Source organism: Trachemys scripta, chromosome 15 (assembly GCF_013100865.1).
Source record: "Trachemys scripta elegans isolate TJP31775 chromosome 15, CAS_Tse_1.0, whole genome shotgun sequence".
NCBI lineage: Eukaryota > Metazoa > Chordata > Testudines > Emydidae > Trachemys > Trachemys scripta.
Genome location: NC_048312.1, coordinates 2913612 through 2933596, shown reverse-complemented (window position 1 = coordinate 2933596; position 19985 = coordinate 2913612). Strand labels below are relative to the sequence as shown.

At 44.7% G+C, this 19985-nt stretch overlaps 1 protein-coding gene across 2 annotated transcripts in view; it reads left to right on the top strand.

Annotated features, from left to right (window-relative positions):
• Nucleotides 1–19985, top strand: part of KIAA1671 (KIAA1671 ortholog) — a 137932-nt gene that overhangs the window by 107377 nt on the left and 10570 nt on the right. For both annotated transcript variants that reach the window (XM_034790956.1, XM_034790957.1), the window contains one exon: nucleotides 4721–4839. In XM_034790956.1, coding sequence (XP_034646847.1) covers nucleotides 4721–4839 — 119 coding nt within the window. The remainder of the gene's footprint in view (nucleotides 1–4720; nucleotides 4840–19985) is intronic.

Below are 19985 nucleotides of genomic sequence, written 5' to 3'. Positions count from 1 at the left end.
GACGTTTCAGTTATGAATGTCTCTGCTTTTTACATCCCAAATATTGTTTTATTACATTTGGGGTTTTTTACAGCATTACCAAATACATAGTCATAGCAAATTGAGGAAATGTAAAAACAAAGCAAATATTTGAATGTACTAAATCAGTGTTGTGACTTCAGCTGAAAAATAACCGGGATATATGGTAATTTTATACCTATGTTTATAGGAACTCAGAGAAGTGCTTACTGAAAATGAATGCAAGACTTTTTTTACACTTCTGCTTTCCATAAAACACCATTCAGAGTGCCTCACAAGACTGACTAGAAGATGGGTACTTATAGCAAGCCAATCAAATGTTAAAAGAACCCTTTGCTATCTACTTTGCAACTACTTTGGAGGACAGGGTCATAATTCAAAATGATCTGGACAAATTGGAGAAATGGGCTGAGTTAAACAGGATGAAGTTTAACAAAGACAAATGCAAAGTGCTCCACTTAGGAAGGAAAAATCAATTTCACACATACAGAATGGGAAAAGACTGTCTAGGAAGGAGTACGGCAGAAAGGGATCTAGGGGTTATAGTGGACCACAAGCTAAATATGAGTCAACAGTGTGATGCTGTTGCAAAAAAAGCAAACATGATTCTGGGATGCATTAACAGGTGTGTTGTGAGCAAGACACGAGAAGTCATTCTTCCGCTCTACTCTGCTCTGGTTAGGCCTCAGCTGGAGTATTGTGTCCAGTTCTGGGCGCCGCATTTTGAAAAAGATGTGGAGAAATTGGAAAGGGTCCAAAGAAGAGCAACAAGAATGATTAAAGGTCTTGAGAACATGACCTATGAAGGAAGGCTGAAAGAACTGGGTTTGTTTAGTTTGGAAAAGAGAAGACTGAGAGGGGACATGATAGTTTTCAGGTATCTAAAAGGGTGTCATAAGGAGGAGGGAGAGAACTTGTTCACCTTAGCCTCTAAGGATAGAACCAGAAACAATGGGTTTAAACTGCAGCAAGGGAGGTCTAGGTTGGACATTAGGAAAAAGTTCCTAACTGTCAGGGTGGTTAAACACTGGAACAAATTGCCTAGGGAGGTTGTGGAATCTCCGTCTCTGGAGATATTTAAGAGTAGGTTAGATAAATGTCTATTAGGGATGGTCTAGGCAGTATTTGGTCCTGCCATGCGGGCAGGGGACTGGACTCGATGACCTCTCGAGGTCCCTTCCAGTCCTATAATCTATGAATCTATGAATCATTTAGTACATTTACTATCCAGAATAACATTCAGTTTATATTGCACAGCGTATATAGTCTTGGGCAAGTTACTTCACCTCCCTGTGCCTTAGTTTTCCACATCCAAAAATGGGGATAATTATACTTTTTTATAACGCGCTTTGAGAGCTATGGATGAACGTTTTAGAAGAGATTATTATTATTATTTATTACAAGCACAAACTGCTAAAATACATTATTAAGGATGCAAAGTCAAGTTCTCAGAAGTTAGGAAATGCCAAAGTTAAGGTTGCCCATGCAACCATCATTCAGCCCTCTTGTGTGCATGCATTGTGCGCTATGATACAGTCTTTAATTGCATGATCACATACTATTTTTCCTGCCTTATTCAGGGCACTGGATGGATGGTGCTTGCTTAATGAGCAGCTAGTCAATATTCTATTGTTCAATGTGTGACCCTAGGTCTTAGTTATTGCACACTATTCAAACCCTGCTCAGAACACAGAATTATTTATTTCCTCACGGGCTTTATTATGGGGCTCAGCTCTAGAGTATCTGAATACTTCCCTAATGCTAATGAATTTATTTTCACAACATTCTTGAGACAGACACACACACAGCATGAAAAACTGCAGCCTGAAGGGTTAAAGTTTGGCAAAGTTATAAGCAATTGAAAACAGAGCCATATAAAGGGAATTTTCAGGCAACCTTAATAATGGGTGGGGCTGCCAGCCCTGCCTGTTGTTATATTGCATTCATTATATAGCACAGCTTCCAAAGACGTCCATGAGAATTTTCTGCCACACCAAGGACACAAACCAATTTCTGTGCACGGCTCTCAGTGTATGGCTCACACACAAGTGCATTTTGGGATGTGTTGATTTTTACAGTTTTTATTACAACCATTGGCGAATTCTATATTGATTCCTGTAGTGCAAACATGAGGCGTGTGGACAGTATTCTTTTAATGTGAGAGATCCAAAGGCTCACAGTTGGGCTTGCATTTCTACTGCTGCTTTTCTTTTCATGGCAACTGTGTTCTTGACTGTTCTGCAAGCAGTTATAAAACTCCTATCCCCTCTTGTGTAATTACTTATACGTAGTACATCTTAAAATTTTCTGTGGAGACAGTTGTGACTACACTACAACTCCTATAGAAGTGAACCAATGTGCCATTCATCTTCATAAAAGTGTTGTCCTATAAAAACTATTTTTCCTGCCTTTGTCAGTGTACTGTACTATTTTTATATTGGTATTTGCTGAGCATGCTCAAAAGGTAATGAGTGTCCTTATGGTTTTTGTTCAGCAGCTAATTGTCCAAGTGACAGAATTCAGTTGTCTGGTGATTGATAATGGCAGGGAGAGCCTTTCACTTCTACTTGCTGGTTCAAATCCTACACAGACTTTTGGTAACTGACAATCATAACCATCATCTGGCTTTTGGTTGGCCTGTGTAAAATGAGTTAGGTGGTCTTAATCCAGCTCATACAGGCAGGGCCACCGAGAGCGGGTTCAGGCCCCGGTGAAAAAATATTTTCGGGCCCCCTAGCAAGGGTGGACCGGCTAAACAGGGCCCACGGGGGACGGGGGGGGGAAACTGGGCCCCCAGCCCCCTTCCAGAATTTTTTCGGGTCCCCCAGCAAGGGCAGACCGGCTAAACGGCCGACGGGGGGGAGCCAGGCCCCCTTCCGGACCGCCGGGCCCCGGTAATTTGTACCGGCTCCCCTCCCCTCTCGTTGGCCCTGCATACAGGTTAAGTGTCCGCAACACAGCTGCCACCTCCGCAACACTCAGTGTTAGGTGCTGATTGGCAACTTTGGCAGTCCCTCGAGGGAGGTCAAGTACTAAATGGTCATGGAGACTCAATTATCCTTCTACTCCTAGGGATGGCCCCTCCACATCAGCTGGTGTCATCTCAGTGAAGCAATGGCAAGAAACCGTTCCTGCTGCTCGCTGTGCTCGCAGTTCTGTGGCTAGACAGAGGTTGGGGCTCCAGAGCTGTCACTCTGACACCTTTCTCTGACTTGGTGGATGCTGCGGAATAATTTCTCACCCTAAGGAGCATCCATATCACTTTCCTCCTAAGGCACCTGCTCCCCTCCCTCGTTTTAACAAGACGAAACACTCATCGGTGCTTTAGGGCACTTTCTGCACTGATGGAGGGAGGAACAAGATGAGTCTCTAAGTCTCTCGTTTCTAATTTCTGTGATCAAATGTTGTAGGAACGATAAATGACACACATGACTAAGAAACAGTATTCTCACGACGTTTATGGCTTCAAATTGAAAATTAACCACATGTGACATTCTCTTCCAATGCACTTGGAGATTAGACATAATGTCACAATGCAGATGTAAAATGTCAGTGTGTAATGACTTCCGACACTGTGAGTTGGTGCAGAAATGAGAAGAAGAAAAAGTGGTTGAAATGACTTGTTGAGGATCACTTGGAAATGTCATTTCACATCAGACTCTATTGCTGTGTTTCACACAGTTACAAATGACACTTCAAAAGAAAACAGCAGTTTGTTTTTAATGACATATGGAACTAGAGTATAAAGGCTGAAGAAAACTCACTGCTGTGTGATACTGTGTACTGTTCGTTTTCTCTCCCTCAGAGGATTGTTAGCTTTAAATGTTCTTGTGGATTTATAACGAAAAAGTTAAAAGCTAATAAAATAGCAATCCAATGTTTAAAAGGAACACTGACAAGTAAATTAGACTCCAAATATAACCTATTAAAATAGTTATGATCATAGGGAGGAAAGGCTATGGATTCAGAATATATTCCAAAAAATGTAGTCTGTAAAAACAATAGGTTCTTGTGTGGACCTGCACAGCAAGCTTTCTGCTTCCTCCTTTGACTTTGTGCAGCAGTTAATGAACAAACATCAGTTTCTAAGCTATGCACATTCCTACTGACCCAATCATGGTGATACTGCACAAACAAGGAAGTGGATCAAATGGAGCTCCATCAAATGATTCTGCAGCATTATAAACAGAAGTGAGGAAGGAATGAGCAAGAGAGCAATGTTTGCCAAACAGGTGCAATTGTCAGGCAAGATAATTTTATTTCAAGGAGCTTCCATGCTGCCAAAATACTCCTATAGAAGAATCTAGAAGTGAGGACCAAGTACACAACTTCTGTTATTCCCTCAGTAGAATCATGTGTGTTTAATTTTTGGAGGGCATCATGTACTTACTAACTATTGTTAAATAGAAGAGGCATTAACTGTAGTCATCTATCTTTGAGTTAATGAAACAAAATAATCATTTCCTGCTTCAGGCCCCAATGATTTACCCATGAAAATAAAGCACATCTTTCATAAAGACCCTACTAACCTTTGGGTGTTTATAGACATTTTACTAGTTAAACTGTGTTTCTGTGTATAAATTTACTCTCATTCAGCTTTAGACTCATGGATTTGAAAGCTGCTGGCATAAATTAACTCAGTAAACTGTTTAACCAAACTGGTAAAGGTTTCATGTTAAACTTCTATTATATTGTGTTGCAGGATCAACTGAGGCAGTGCTTTGCCAGACAACCCCCAGAGGCCAAGGACACTGACACACTTGTGCAAGAGGCTGACAGTCAATATGGTACCTGGAATGAGCAGCGCCACAGTGGGGACAGGTAGGACTGAGGAAGGCTGACTGTGTTGTCCCCAGTGGTTTGGATGGGTATTGCATGTTGTATTTTCCCTTTAGATATGTTTTCTCTAGCTTACAGTAGAACAGGGGTCGGCAACCTACGGCACGGGAGCCGATTCTGAGTGGTCCCGGCCCTCAGCCCCCCGCCCACCGCTCTCCCCTGCGGGGGCAGAAGGCAGAAGCTTGGTTCTGCGGCAGCCAAGCTTCCCCCCCCCTTCTTCCCCCTGCGGTGCTTTCCTGCCCCTCCTCCTCTCCGTCCCTGGCCAATCAGCTGATGGCCCTAGCGCGGGGGAGGGTGAAGAGCGGCAGCGTGCACACAGCTCCGTAGAGGAGGCAGAGAGAGGTAGGGACGGACCCTGGGGGAAGGGGGTGGAACAGGGCATATCCCTTCCAGCCTCCTGCCCTGAGCCGCTCAGGGCAGGGGGCTGGGAGCACCCCCATGAGCAGAACACCCCACCCCTCTGCCCCGCACCCCCCACCCCTCTGCCCCGAACCACCCCTGCACCCCCACAGCCCCATCCCTCTGCCCTGAACCCCCCCACACTCAGCCTTCTGCCCTGCACCCCCACACCCCAACACACAGCCAGCCTTCTGCCCTGCGCCCCCACAGCTCCATCCCTCTGCCCTGATCTCTGAACCCCCCCACACACACCCCAGCCTTCTGCCCTGAACCCCCTCCCCCAGCCCTCTGCCCTGACCCCTGAAACGCCACCCCCTCCCCAGGTCTGGGGTCCCGGCCGCAGGCCCTGCTCAGCCCGCTGCCGGCCTAGGTGAACAGAAACTCAAGCTGGCAGCGAGCTGAGCAGGCTGGTGGCGTAAGATCAGCATTTTAATTTAATTTTAAATGACGCTTCTTAAACATTTTGAAAATCTTGTTTACTTTACCTACAATAGTTTAGTTATATAATATAGACTTATAGAAAGAGACCTTCTAAAAATGTTAAAACTTATTACCGGCACGCGAAACCTTAAATTAGAGTGAATAAATGAAGACTCGGCACACCACTTCTGAAAGGTTGTCGACCCCTGCAGTAGACTGTTTTGAGGCTATGCCTCAAGTAGCCATACCTGTGCTAGCTCTGATTGAGATGGCACACTAAAAATAGAAGTATAACCACAGCAGGAAAGACTAACCATCTGAGTGCCTAACCGTGCTCTCACATGGGATCGTACTTGGTGGCTGGTCCATCCTGCTGCTCATGCCATGCCACTGTAGATCTGCTTCCGCTTTTCGAAGTGATTGAGCTAGCATGGGGATGGCTACTTGCGCTGGAAATTACACCTTGCAGCTCCAGTGTAGACATGTTCTGAGAGGTTTTGAGAAATCCAATTACTTCTTTTTCCTTAAAATGTGAACAGTCACTGTAAAAATAGCATTATGAAGTTCCATGTTTGTGTCTGAATGACATATCTATCAAATGTGCTTGGTTTATAAATGGAAAAACCTCTTTTTAAAAACTCTCACAGCAAGCTGCAACTGGGGTCAGAAATTTGAGCTGTTCCTTCTGGCTCATGCATGATCACCAGTTACATAATTCTTGAATAGTAAAGATCCTGCAACTGGAACTAAATTAATAATTCTGTTCACGTATGAGCCAGAATAGAATCTAGTTTACACTCTTTGGTGACTACAGAAGGAAAAAGCAGTAAAAATATGGCCTCATTTAGTAGATCAAGCAGTTATGATTGAATTCATGTAGGGAGCGGGTCTGTTGAGCAAGATAGTGCCATTTTTATGTACTTGCTTTTCAGACCAAAACCAGACTTCAGTGTTGTAAATTAGATGAATGATGGCCTAGTTGTGTGGTGCTAGTGCTTAAGGCCAGAAGGGGAGCCATTATATCATATAGTCTGATCTCCTATATGTCACAGGCCATTAAACTTTGCCCAGATATGCCTATACTGAGCCCAGTTACACACAAACATTTCAGTCCTCAGGAGACCAAACTGTTGTGTGGCACATGCAGAGAACAGGAAAGATTGAGGTGCCACCAATGCCCATGGAGTGGCAGGGAATTGGTTTAATGAGATATGTCCAGATATTCCTAGCAGGTAGTCCATGACCCTGCTGCAGAGAGAGGGTAACACCTCCAGTTTGACCAGCAGACAAATTCCTTCCCACCTGCAGAGATGACACACAAACTAGAGGAGTGCTAAATACTGAAGAGGACAGATCACTGCTTCAGAGCAAACTGGATCACTTGGTAAACTGGGCACAAGCAAACAATATTGGTTTTAATATGGCTAAATGTAAATGTATATATCTAGGAACAAAGAATGTAGGCCATACTTGCATGATGGGGGACTCTACCCTACGAAGCAGTGATACTTAAAAAGATCAGGAGCTAATCAGTTGAAATGAGCTCCCAGTGTGACTCTGGCCAAAAGAGCGAACGCGATCTGGGATGTATAAGCCGGGGAATCTCGAGTAGTAGAGAAGTTATTTTACTTCTATATTTGGCTCTGGTATGACTGCTGCTGGAATATTGTGTCCAGTTCTGGCATCCACAATTCAAGATGGACGTTGATAAATTGGACAGGGTCCAGAGAAGAGCCACAAGAACAATTAAAGGATTAGAAAACCTGCCTTACAGTGATAGATTCAGAGAGCTCAATCTATTTAGCTTAACAAAGAGATGGCTAAGGAGTGACTTGATCACAGTCTATAAGTGTCTAGAAGGGGAACAAATGTTTAATAATGGGCTCTTTAATCTAGCAGAGAAAGATGTAACACAATCCAATAGTTGGAAGTTGCAGCTATACAAATTCAGACTGGAAATAAGGTGCAAATTTATAACAGTGAGAGTAATTAACCATTGGCGCAATTTACTAAGAACTGTGGTGGATTCTTCATCACTGACCATTTTAAAATGAAGATTGGATTTTTTTTTTTTTTTTTTTTTAAAAGCTCTGCTCTAGGAATTATTTTGGGGGAGGTCTCTGGCCTGTGTTCTACAGGAGGTCAGACTAGATTATCACAATGGTCCCTTTTGGCCTTGGAATCTATGAAACTATGACATTTGGTGATTAGTTTAACCTTGAGCGTGGGAGCAAGAGTCTAAGAAAGAGGATTCTGTATACCACCTCAGAGCGCTGGACCTCCCCATCTGGTGTCCCATCTCCATATGTGACCAATCTCTGACGCTTCAGAGAAAGACAAAGAAACAACCAAACCCTAAAATACATCCGGCTAATTGTGCATTGGGAGGATAGCTGGGGAAAATCCTTCCGAACCTGGTGGGCAATGAGCTAAAAACCTGATGCATGAGATTTTATTCTCTTTGTCTTAAGGCAGAGTTTCAAGTGATATGAGCATATTGAGGGCAATGTATGCGCTCCTGTTTTCCCCACCTCTGTGGGGTTTGCTGAAAGAAGGGAATGAACAGGGGGATTCACAGGCTCCAAGGCCAGAAGGAACCGCCACGACCACTCAGTCTGACTACACAGGCTGTAGAAAATCTCCCAGAGGCTGGATTAAAACATAGCTTTTTAGAAAGACATCTAATTTCACTTTACAGACTCCAAGCGATAGAGTCCACCACCACCTCCCCTGGTCAGCTGGACTGATGTGTAATTACCCTCACTGTTAGGAAATTGCATCTTATTTTGAGGTTGAATTTAACTTCCAGCCATTGTACCATGTTATGCCTTGTCAGCAAGATTGAAAAGCCCTGCCACTACCAGATATCTTATCCATGTTTAAGTACTCACACACAGTGGTTGTTACCTCGTCAATAAACTGTATGAATTGAGCTCACATAAGGATTGCTTTCCAGTCTCTGGATTATGTCTGTGGTCCTCCTTTTAACTTTCCAGCATTTCCACGTCCTCCTTGAACTGGACGCAGTATTCTAGAAGTGCTCTTACTGACGCTGCGTACAGAGGCAAGATCACTTCGCTACATGTGTTTGATATTGTCCTGTTGATACATCCGAGGTTCACATTAACCCTTGGGCCATGGTATTGCACTGTGCTGTGGCAATTATCTGTGATGACCCTAAGTCTTCTCTGAGTCATGGCTTTCCAAAATAGTCTCTCATCCTTTAGGTATAACCTGCATTCTTGGTTTCCAGATGTATTATCTTGCAATTGGCTTTAGCAAAGCACATTTATTTAGATAGTGACCATTTAATATTGGGTGATCAGGCATGCCGTTTTTAAAGGGACAGTTCCATATTTAACCCCTCCTGCAGGTGTCCCGACTTTTTTTTAAAAACAGGCAAATTGTCCCGTATTTTCTCTCCCCCCCACATCAGTTCTGGTGGGTCCTGCTGCTGGACGCATCCCTGCTCACCAGCCGCTTGCCCACCAGCGGTGAGTGAGGGGGGGTCCAGTGGCCGACGATGGGGACAGGTGTGCAAGGCTGGTGGCGGGGCAAAGCTGCAATGCGCAGGGCTGGCCACTCCCCTGCTGGTCCATCAGCAGAGCCCGCGCTGTGTGCTGGCTCTCAGCCAGCAGGACCCCTCCCCTCCCCCCCGGTCCCGTTTCCGGCCGGCACTGGCTGCGAGTTGCGGTGGCTGGTGCGTGCAGACAGGCGCCAGGCGGCGGCTGGTTACTTGTTGCCTCTGCTGCCCACCCATCGACCTTTTACGTGCTCTCCCTCTTGCTGTCCTCCCTGCTTTGCCCCTTCACCCCCCACCCCCAAGCCTTGCTGCTGCCCCACATCCCCCCCAGTGGTCCGTGTCCCACTCCCAGCGCTGGTCAGAGTTCTCAGCTCACCAACAGCCTGGCTGGCAGGCTCCTTCCTTCCCCCACTGCCTCTGGCTGAGCCAGCGCCCTGAGAAAGCCCAAGACCCTCTGGCCTGGGGCACTGGCCAGGAGGAGCCAAGCCCTGCATGTGCCAAAGCCCCACACAGCGCTGGCACGGGGAAGCCTCTTCACCCCTCAGCTACGCCCTGGAGTGTGACGGGGGGTGGGGAGAGCGATTTCCAGCCTGTTTGTGCCCTGACCCTGCGGGCGCCACAGCAGCTTCCTCTTCACCCTCCAGCCCCCTGCCCTAGGCCTTGCCCCCAGGGGGAGTGGGGCTGCTCCGTCCCCTAGGCGCCCTCGCCTGCCGAGCCACCTTTGTGCTGGGGTTTGCTGAAGCCCCTGCAGTCAGGTTCCCTGGGCCCTGGGGCACAATGCATCCTAAGGGCTTAACCCCTTCCTGTCCGCACTGCCGCTGGGACACAGGAGGTGGCTGGCTTATGTCGGTGGCCTACAGCAGCCAGGAGGTGTTAGCTGCCTTTCGACACTGTGCGGGCAGGAAGGGACAAGCTGCTTCCAGCCACAGGGGAGTGTGTGTGTGTGTGTAGGGGGCAAGAGATGAGCTCTGCAAAGACACAGGATAAGTAATCACACACACACACACACACACACACACACACACACACACACACACACACACACCCACCCGTGGCTGGAAGCAGCTCCCATCCCTTACCTCCCGCATAGCAAAGGCTGCTGCTGGCCACATTCTGCTGTGAACCCTGGCAGAAATCTGGGGAGGGGGATATGTGACTCTGTGTCCCCCCCCCCCACTCCCCTGGGTTGCCTTGGGAAGATGCAGTACCAGGAGAGGCGAATTCGTCCCAGGGGCCCAGCCAGGCATGGAGGGCGGAGAGTGCCGGGCAGGGAGGGTTGGGTTGGTCGGTCACACCCCCCCCACCCCATGAGAGAGGTGTACAGGAGTGCGTGTGTCTCACCTCTCCCTGCCTTAAAGATAACAGCCTTAAAGATAACAAGGTAAATAAAAAGAATCCAACTACACAGTATTTCTTTTTAACAGGGGCCCAGTCAACTTGATGTTATTTTGAATGTTTGTACTGCACAGTTCTGATTGAGTGCCGTTGAACTCGCTTAGATACGAGTAATTTTACCAGGTGTCCCGTATTCAGCATAGGGAAATATGGTCACCCTAATTTAACAAGACGATTCAAATTACTCTAACACAAGGCACTTGCATAGTAGCTGTTTTACTTGCCTTCTTTGATATAAATTCTGGTATCTATCCATACCAATTAATGATATTTAAATAAACATTCTGCAGAATAAGATGATCGCTTATAACAACCCTTTAAATCCCAAACACTCTACAGTGGTAAATGCAGCATGTCCATTAATTGATGCTTTCAAGCACTCTGTTCCAGTCAGTGGTGGTATTATGCTGTATTAAGGTGTACCCAACCTTGGCTTATCTTGAATTTAAGTCCCATAGTATGGTTATAACTGAGGTGCCCAGCAGCAAGGTGGGTGAGTTATCAAAGTCAACTTTTCATTTTTAATGCCATTTAAAGCCAGGGCCCGTGGAATGAAAATTGTAAGCTTGCTCACTCACCTATTTGTGTTTAGGTATTGTCTTGGTCTCCGATCAGTCTGTCAGTGCAATGTCTTAAATGCTAAACACAATGTAGAAATGACCGTTCTAACTCTGAGTCTTACTGCAGTTCTAACGTCACTTGTGTTCAGAATATGTTTTGCATCTGGGAGATGGTGCAATATAAATATTTTATGCGTGCTAAGGCTGGGTAGCTTTATGGTTGAGAAGGCCTGATGGGCTGACAAAACGATATGCCAACATCTAAATCTCTTCAGTAAGTTAAACTTTAATTAAGTATTTTGCAGCTGCCTTCTCTGTGAAATCAGTTTCCAACAACAAAGGCGTCTTCCTTTCAAATTCAAAAGCAAGACCAGTTGAACATTTATTTCAAAGCTGGATTGTGGCTGTGGTTAACCCATGATAGAAAAGGAGACCACCTTAAAAATGCTAATTTATTTAGGCATTGAATTGTCAAGCCTTGAATGCTGGGGTGTTTTTCCTCTGCAGCAAATGTTGAGATCACCCGTAAAGGAGAGCAGGAAATGCCTTGATGGGATCCTAGGCACTTGGTTGCCCTCCCTGCTCTCCTGTAGGGTGATTCCATCATTCATTGCAGGGGGAACGCTGATGCCCAAACTCAGGACTCAACAGGTAAATGGAGGAGTTGATTTTTCAAATACTGGATTTGCTTAGAAGGTATAAAGCTACCTGTATATTCTGTTCACGATTCAGATCTTCTTAGTATGCAGTGGAGCTAGAGGGAGGTATGTGGCGGGGAGGGAATGGTGGAAACTTTTGCTGTTTATCTTTTAATAGAAATGTTCAGTACTATGGAGCCTGAGAGTTAAAAATACTCTAACCATACAGATGTAATAAAGAAACGAGGTTTCCTAGTCTTGTGGTGGCAATCTGCTTCACACTTAATAAAAAAGCTTGTGTATCTTAAATATGAACCTCCTCTGCTCTTAAAGGGAAAGTGTTTCTGCTTTAACCATTAGCTTGCCTCATTGTTCACTGTTTTCTCTCAAACGACTCTCAACTAGCTGATTTAGGCCTTGTCCTGTTTTCAGCCATCTTTGCAGGTTTAATTCCATATTGTTTGTGTTCCTGATCGAGACCTGCTCTCTTGGGGCTCGTTCTGTCAATTTTTCTTGGTTGAGTTTTATTTTGAATGTACTTTGCACACTCTTCCAAATGTTCAAGCTGTATTTGTATAAAACCTAATTTTACACCTTACTTTGTTTTGCAAAAACATATTGTGCATCATTGTGAGTCACGAGCTAACTTGGTCTTCTCTGTTTGGGATTGAATGGCTTTATTTAATTTCTTGGCCAGATCCCTGCCCTGCTATGCCTCTTTTAGACAGCTCCTTCTGCAGATAGGGAGAGAATGTCCCAGGGGAATTGTGTAGTTCGGGGGCAGACAATGCTGCTGGGCGCAGGGAGATTGGCCCAAGGGCTCTGTGCTCCAGCAATCCTGAGCTGCAAAGTAGCCCTTTGATGGCTGTGGGCAAGGTGGTGTAAGCTAAAGCTACCTCCAAAGCTGCTCCAGGGTCCACTGGGGACTGGCCTCCAGAGCAGCCCAGGGTATGGGAAACACAAAGAGCAAAGGCCACCTGTGTGCATCCCCCACCCGGGGGCCTCCTGTGCTGCGCCTCCTGCGGTGCTTAGATACCAGTGCTCCTGCAAGGTGCACGGAATGTAAAAAGTTATTCCTGAGGGAAAAGGAGATGCTTAAAACGTAGCCATTGTGAGACTGAGGGGTGGAGAATTATGGAGTGCTTGTTAAAGGACATCAGATTTTATTGGGTTGTATGTAAAGGTTGTATTTGTTTATGGAACAGGATGACGAATGGAGCTAGAAGGCTTACCCTGTTTCCTCCTCATAGTTAGAAGGCCTCTATATCTGAGGGGTGGGTTTTTTAAATGTGGGATGGCTGTGTGACTCCTGACCTAGCCTTAAGGTGTTATGGGAAATGTAGTTCAGTCACTTGCTGCATGTTTTGTTGCAGGCTTGTTTATTTTCTGGTTGGGTAAGCTTTTAAGACTTGAGGGTTTAAGAACAGGTTTTGTACAAAAGCATGGTGATGAGTTACCTGAGTAGTTGCATTGTATATCAATCATTTAACTGTAGAGAGTAGTTCTAGTTATTTGGAGTGCGGGATTATGGCCAGGGCAGGGGCTGTATTCCATGGCACAATGAGACCAAATTCTGCTGCAAGAAAATACTGCTGAGGAATTTAGGGTAACTTGCTCTTGCCCAGTGATATATCGTATCCTTCATTCCCAGGCCTGACCTCAAATATATACTGACTCCTATGAGACACAGTTTAAAATACTCATTCACGTTCAAGCCATGATTATTTTTGAGAATGGGGTTTTCGGTATGTTCTCCAGACAGCCTGGCTCCCTGGGCCATGGCTACCACAATGTTGTCTAGGTGGTCCAGCTTGGAACCTCTTGGGCAGCCAGTTTCAACAGCTCATCTCTCCAGCTCTCTGGACCTCAACTGCAGTGCTAATTCTCCAGGCAGACCAGCTTGACAGCTTACACTTCTGGCTCTCCCCACATCCTGTCTGCAAACTGAGCTCCAGCTGTCTGGCCTACAGGAACGGTGCAGGAAGCGTGCACTGTAATCTAATGACCTCCTCCAAGTGGGGAAAGTTGGAGAGCAAGAGGCTGCTGCTTCAGGTTGGTCCTGGCAAGGCAGACAGAAAATAAAATTTTGGGTGCCTGGCTGCAGCAAAATGGTGAATTCTGTGTCCATAATGCTGAAATTTTTGGTATCTCAGGGAAAAGGTGGTTTTTGTGGCCACTGAATAACAACGTAAGAGCGGCCATACTGGGTCAGACCAATGGTCCATCTAGCCCAGTATCTGGTCACTGTTGGAAGACAAATGCCAGATGCTTCAGAGGGAATGAACAGAACAGGTAATCGTCAAGTGACCCATCTCCTGTCACCTATTCCCAGCTTCTGGCAAACAGCTTGCCCATGTCAGCTGACTAAGGCTTGTGGAGCTTGGGTTGCGGGGTTATGAAAATCACAGTGTAGACGTTCTGGCTCGGGCTGAAGCCTCGGCTTTGCGACTCTGGAAGGGGGGAAGGTCCCAAAGTCCAGGCTCCAGCCTAAGCCCAAACATCTAACCTGCAATTTTATAGCCAGCCCCTCTGCCCCCCGCAGCCCAAGACAGCGGATGTAGGCCAGCTGCGGGTGTTTCATTGCAGTCTAGACATATCCCATGGGGCCCTGATTCAGATGAACAAGACAGCTCTGTAAGAGCCATTGTTTTAGTCCTTTTCAGGAATGTCTCGGCGATATCCCTGCATTGATTTATGCTCTGTTGCTGTTTTCAAGGTTATCTCCCCAAATTTAAGGGCTAGGAACATAATTTTTTTTTTAATGACAGTGAAGATTCTGAAGCACAATTCTGAGGCAAGAGGGGAATTCCAAGGCAAAATCAGTAGTTGCAAAATCACAGATACACAGGGCCCTGTTTATGGGTACGCTTCACTGAGAGAGGAACTAGAGATCCTCTCGCAGTGGAGGTAGGCACTGCTGGAGCTAGCGTAAGAGTCTCATTTGTAATGCAGTTTAGCAGATAGCTCATTAAAATGGGTAGTGATGGTTCAATTATTCAGATTTTCTCTTTTTAAATAAAGAGAATTTTTTGTATAAACCTTCTCAAGTTCTTCAGTGAGCTATCCCAATCTTTCTTTGCAGTAAGTATTTAAAAGTCTTCAGAGAGGCAAATTCAGTCTCTTCTATAAAAGAGAGACATATTAGTTACATAATGGAATTGTACTATTCTGATTTTATACCAGGTGACATGTTAACCATTTCCTTGGACAACTGGAAAGTTTTAGAAAAGACACTGAATGTAGTCCAATATCAGTAAGCTACAATGGCATGAATTTACCTTTTCATATCCTGTAACTGAATTCTTTAAGTGGAAATTATTTTGCATCAGACGTGGCTATTTATTTGCAGTGTGTAGATACAGAGAGTTGACTCTGACTCTTTAATAGATTACAAAGGTATTCAAGTTAAAACAGGATGTCCCTGTATTACACTTCCGGACTCTGGTATTACACAAGCTCCTGCACTGAGTAAAGCAGCATATTCTTTACAGCAATTTAGAGAATTGTTAGGACCTTTTACACGAACAATGAAAATAAAATATTGAATTTCGTTGCTTACATTTGTATGGTACCTGTGCTTACGTTTGGGTGCACTTTGTATGGCAATGTTGGGTTTACTTTTTAGAGGAACAGACAGGCTTTGTGAAAGGCATATACAGTATTGAGCACTGATATGGTATTTTAATAGTTGTGTGATATACAGAACATGCAAGCATACAGATTTTTAGCCCAGAGAAGTTGCAATCTATTCTAAATGATACTGTAGATTTTAATTTCTGATTTGGCTCCTTTACTGAATGTGGTGTTGGGGAGGAAAAAAATCTACTCTGCATAATATATTCTCGTGCTCCAGTTATCTTTGTCATTTTCTTATTGATGAGCTGTGTCACAATATTTAGAATGTAATGATGTTGTAATTGTGCAGGAACTCCAAAAGGAAATCTATTCAAAGGTTTGTGATGAGGAAGCCACTAATTAGTTTAACCCAGTGAGAGCAACTGTATTTTCTAATACTGTTGAAGGAAAACATTTTCACTTTTCAAGGCTGCCCACACCTACATCACTTTCAGTCCAAGGGTGTGGTATGGGAGAACTTTTCCAGAGACTTACAAATCAGAAAAGATTTTTAAATGTGTAGCTTAAATTCCACAAAAGGTGCTATGTCCCAAAATTCTCTTAGCACATTTCTGCATTCTTCCACACTCTGAATCTAGAAGGCTTAAAGTTGCAGATACCAACCATCTTTCCTAATAAAGAATACTAGACAAGGTTCCCTCTGGAGCTCATTAGCACCACTTCTTAATTGGCTGGGAGCAGGGCCACAGTTGAGGGAAGCAAGAGACCTTTCTTCTGCTTATCTGCTGGAAACTCTGCCTGTGCAGTGCCACCAGTCCCTGCCAACCTGGAAATTAACATGTTTGCTGTTGCTTGATAAAAACTCTTTTTTCCAACAGTACATTCTTGAATGTTTTCCTTTCAAGATTGTTATCAATGTCAATCACACCAAGTACTGAGTGCTGCTCTTCAAAAATGTGCCCCTATATATATTTAACACACACACGCACGCGCACACAGTGTAAGAGTTTTTGTTTCTTAAAATAGCTGAGCTAGAAACTTCTCAAAAGCAGGTACTTAATCATAAAGGACTCTTAGCAGAAATGAGTCTGAGCCATCAGTGCTTCTCATTTAAAAAAATCAAACCACCACATCAGCTTTGCCACACCATGAAACTGCTTCATTTCCACTTCTCTCCTCCCACATCAAATGCTGCACCAACCCTGTGTCCCACAATGGTTATGCAAGATCATTGACCAATATAAGTCTTTGTCTGGATGTAGAGTGATTCCTTTGATAGCTAAGTTTGGGGTTGGAGTGGGGGGAGGTTTTCCAGGACTGAGTGACTGCTGCTAATGATCATCCACAGGTCTTCAAAATCTTGGTATTTGTTTTATTAAAGTGTGTCTTTTAAAAAAGATCTGCCTTTAAAGACCTTCCTATTCCAATTCTAGGTTCTGATGCCATCTGCTGCTGAACATGAGTAACTTCATATCATTTGTTTTAAAAAACAATTGCTTGTTGGGGTGGGGCAAGGTGAATGACTCACTGAAATACCCCCAGAATAAAGTGGAGGGGTTTTTCTTTATTAGAATGATTGGAGAGGCAAAATGCTCCTAATGTTGAACTGGAGTGAAAACCATTTGAAAACCCAGTGAAAGCAAAGTAAATTGAAACTCTGTAACTAGCATGGTATTCCACAGCATGTGATGGTAGCACATTGCCACAGTGAAGCATAGAACTTGAAGGGACCTCAAGAGGTCATCTAGTCCAGTCCCCTGCACTCATGGCAGGACTAAGTATTATCTAGACCAGGGGAGGGAAAACTACGGCCCACGGGCTGGATCCGGACCGTCGGGCCTTTCAATCTGGCTCGTGGGATTGCCAGCCCCATGGCACAGCGGGGCTAGGGCGGGCTCCCTGCCTGACTTTCTCCAATTTGTCCACATCTTTCCTGAAATGTGGCACCCAGAACTGGATACAATACTCCAGTTGAGGCCTAATCAGCGCAGAGTAGAGCGGAAGAATTACTTCTCATGTCTTGCTTACAACACTCCTGCTAATACATCCCAGAATGATGTTTGCTTTTTTTTTTTTTTTTTTTTTTTGCGCAACTGTGTTACACTGTTGACTCATATTTATCTTGTGGTCCACTATGACCCCCAGATCCCTTTCCGCAGAACTCTTGGGTGTCTGTGGCCCTTCCTCTCTGGCACTGACCTCACATTAGTGATTCACACCTTTTAAATCTTGAGGCTAGTCGTTTGTGTGCTGTACTTAGGGGATACTCTTTAAAAGAACTCAGACTCTTGAGCTAGCAATACAGATCCTGAGTGGGGCGAACTGTGATGAGTGTATATATAACACTGGCATGCTGTGCCCTGCCCTGCTTATCTGCTACTCCCAGGTGTAGTTCAAGTTGTTGTTTACGATTGCTAAATTCCACAATAGTTTAGGATTTATTTAACCTAGTGATCGCGTCTGTCCCACCTCTGCAACTATGGTTCATCAGGCCAATGTTGGTTTCATTTTCTTGAGTGGTTAAACTCTTGATGGTTGCCTATCGAGGGATCAACCCTTCAGTATTTCTCTGACTAGATCGAACCTTAAGTAACAAATATAATTGCAGATAGGAAAGACCAAAAAATAAATCCTAATGCTGTTTAAGCTTAATGCCTCCCAATCACAGGATAGCATCTTCCCACCTGCCCTGATAGTGGAGAGTCATGGAAGTGCTGACCTTTGGTCAGGCCAGTGACTTAAGCAGCTCAAAATCAGACAACATTTAATTTCACTGTATTGCTGACAGTATTTCACTTTCCTTTGAGTTAGAAGTAGCTGAAATTACTCACAGCCCAACTCTTCACTGCCCCTTCAAAGAGCTTTCTAAGTACCGAGCAAACACTACAGGTACTTCCAGGGGCTTGCCCAAGACTATGAAATGAATTCCCACTGGAGCTAAGGATCATCACAAATCTCACCACCCTCCACTCTGAGTGCAAGGCACATTTCTTTCACTTTGCCTTGTCTAACATATATTGGGGAGGGGGGTGGGGGTTGAATGTAAAAATTCCCAAACAAAACACTCCCCTGCACACACTTGTTACCCTGGGGAGAAAACGAGAGAACAAACACACAACATGTTAGACACATCATTTAATGCAATTCTGGAAAGCACTCAGATACTACCATTATGAGCACAGTATAAGAACCTCTTTAAAATAGACTAGGGCTTACTTCTCTATGTTCATCCATATACAGATACTTCATACTCAAACGAATAAGAAAAATAATGCTTTTTTCAGCTTCATTGCTCCTGAGGCCTGTAGACAGGGCATTATCCCTCTGACTTGTTTTCTTTTCAAATGTGCTGCAGTTCCAACTCATCTGGTCTGTCCCTTTTGTGCATCTAATGTGGAACCTGGTTCAGGATCGCCAGACAGTTTGCTTCATTGTGCAGAACCTAACAACAGATATTTGTTTGGACATGTGCTGTAAACAAAATTATGCCTTGAGTTGAAATTTTACATTTATCTGTATGTATTCTATTTGTGTAATTCTGATACTTGCAGCAGAAGGTCTCAAACTGTGGTCTGTGGACCACCAGTGGTACGCGAGCTCCATTCAGGTCGTCCGTGGATAATTCCCTCTAAGGTGGGCGCCTGGGCGACTGCACACTAGAGAATGAAGGGCCACCCACCTAATTAGTGGAGTCACGCAGGCATGGCTTCACTAATTAGGTGCCAGGACCCCGGAGAAGACACACATGTAAGGTGAGGTGGTGGCCTTGGAGGGAATGGGGGTAGGTAGGAGGGGGCAGTGGGGTGAGAAGAGGGGATGGGGGGAATTTGGGATGTGTAGGGCTGTGGCGGCCAGAGGAAGAGGCAACTTTCCCCAGCTCCAGGGCTGCGGCTGCCGGGGAGAGACTGCCCTCCTTCCCAGCCTCAGCTCGGGGGCTGCTATGGCGGGAGAGAGAGGGAGAGACCCACCTCCTTCCCAGCTCGGGGGCTGCTGTGGAGGGGAAGAGAGGGCACATCCATCACATTAGAAAGGTAAAACTACTATATGAAAATATGAGTTGTGTGTTTTTATTTGTAGAACAAAAAAAGTTAATTGTTATAAAGTTTTTTTATATATATATATATAGCAGTTTTATCCAAAGTGTTTTACAGTAGTAAAATGGTACAAAAAACATTCAGAAAGATGATTGTGGTCTGCCGAGACCCTCATCAATTTTCAAGTGGTCAATGGGGAAAAAAAAAGTTTGAGAACCACTGACTTAGCGGATATGTCTACACAGCAAAACAAAAAAAGTGTGTGGGGGGGCGTCCTTAACTCGGATTAGCCTACCTGCAATAGCTGGCTCTGGTTAAAATAGCAGAGAAGACATGGCAACTTGCCTTGAAACGCCGATTAGCAGCTCAAGTATAACAGGGCAGCCTGGGGTTGAACCCAAGTTAAAAGCAAAGTTGCTGTGTCTTTACTGCTATTTTAAGTTCACACCCATTTTTGTGCATAGACCAGTGATTAGTGGTCTTTCTAGATTAGTGTACCCCTTTCAGGAGTCAGATTGTTGTTGCATACCCCAAGTTTCACTTCACTTAAAAACTACTTGCTTACAAAATCAGGCATACAAAT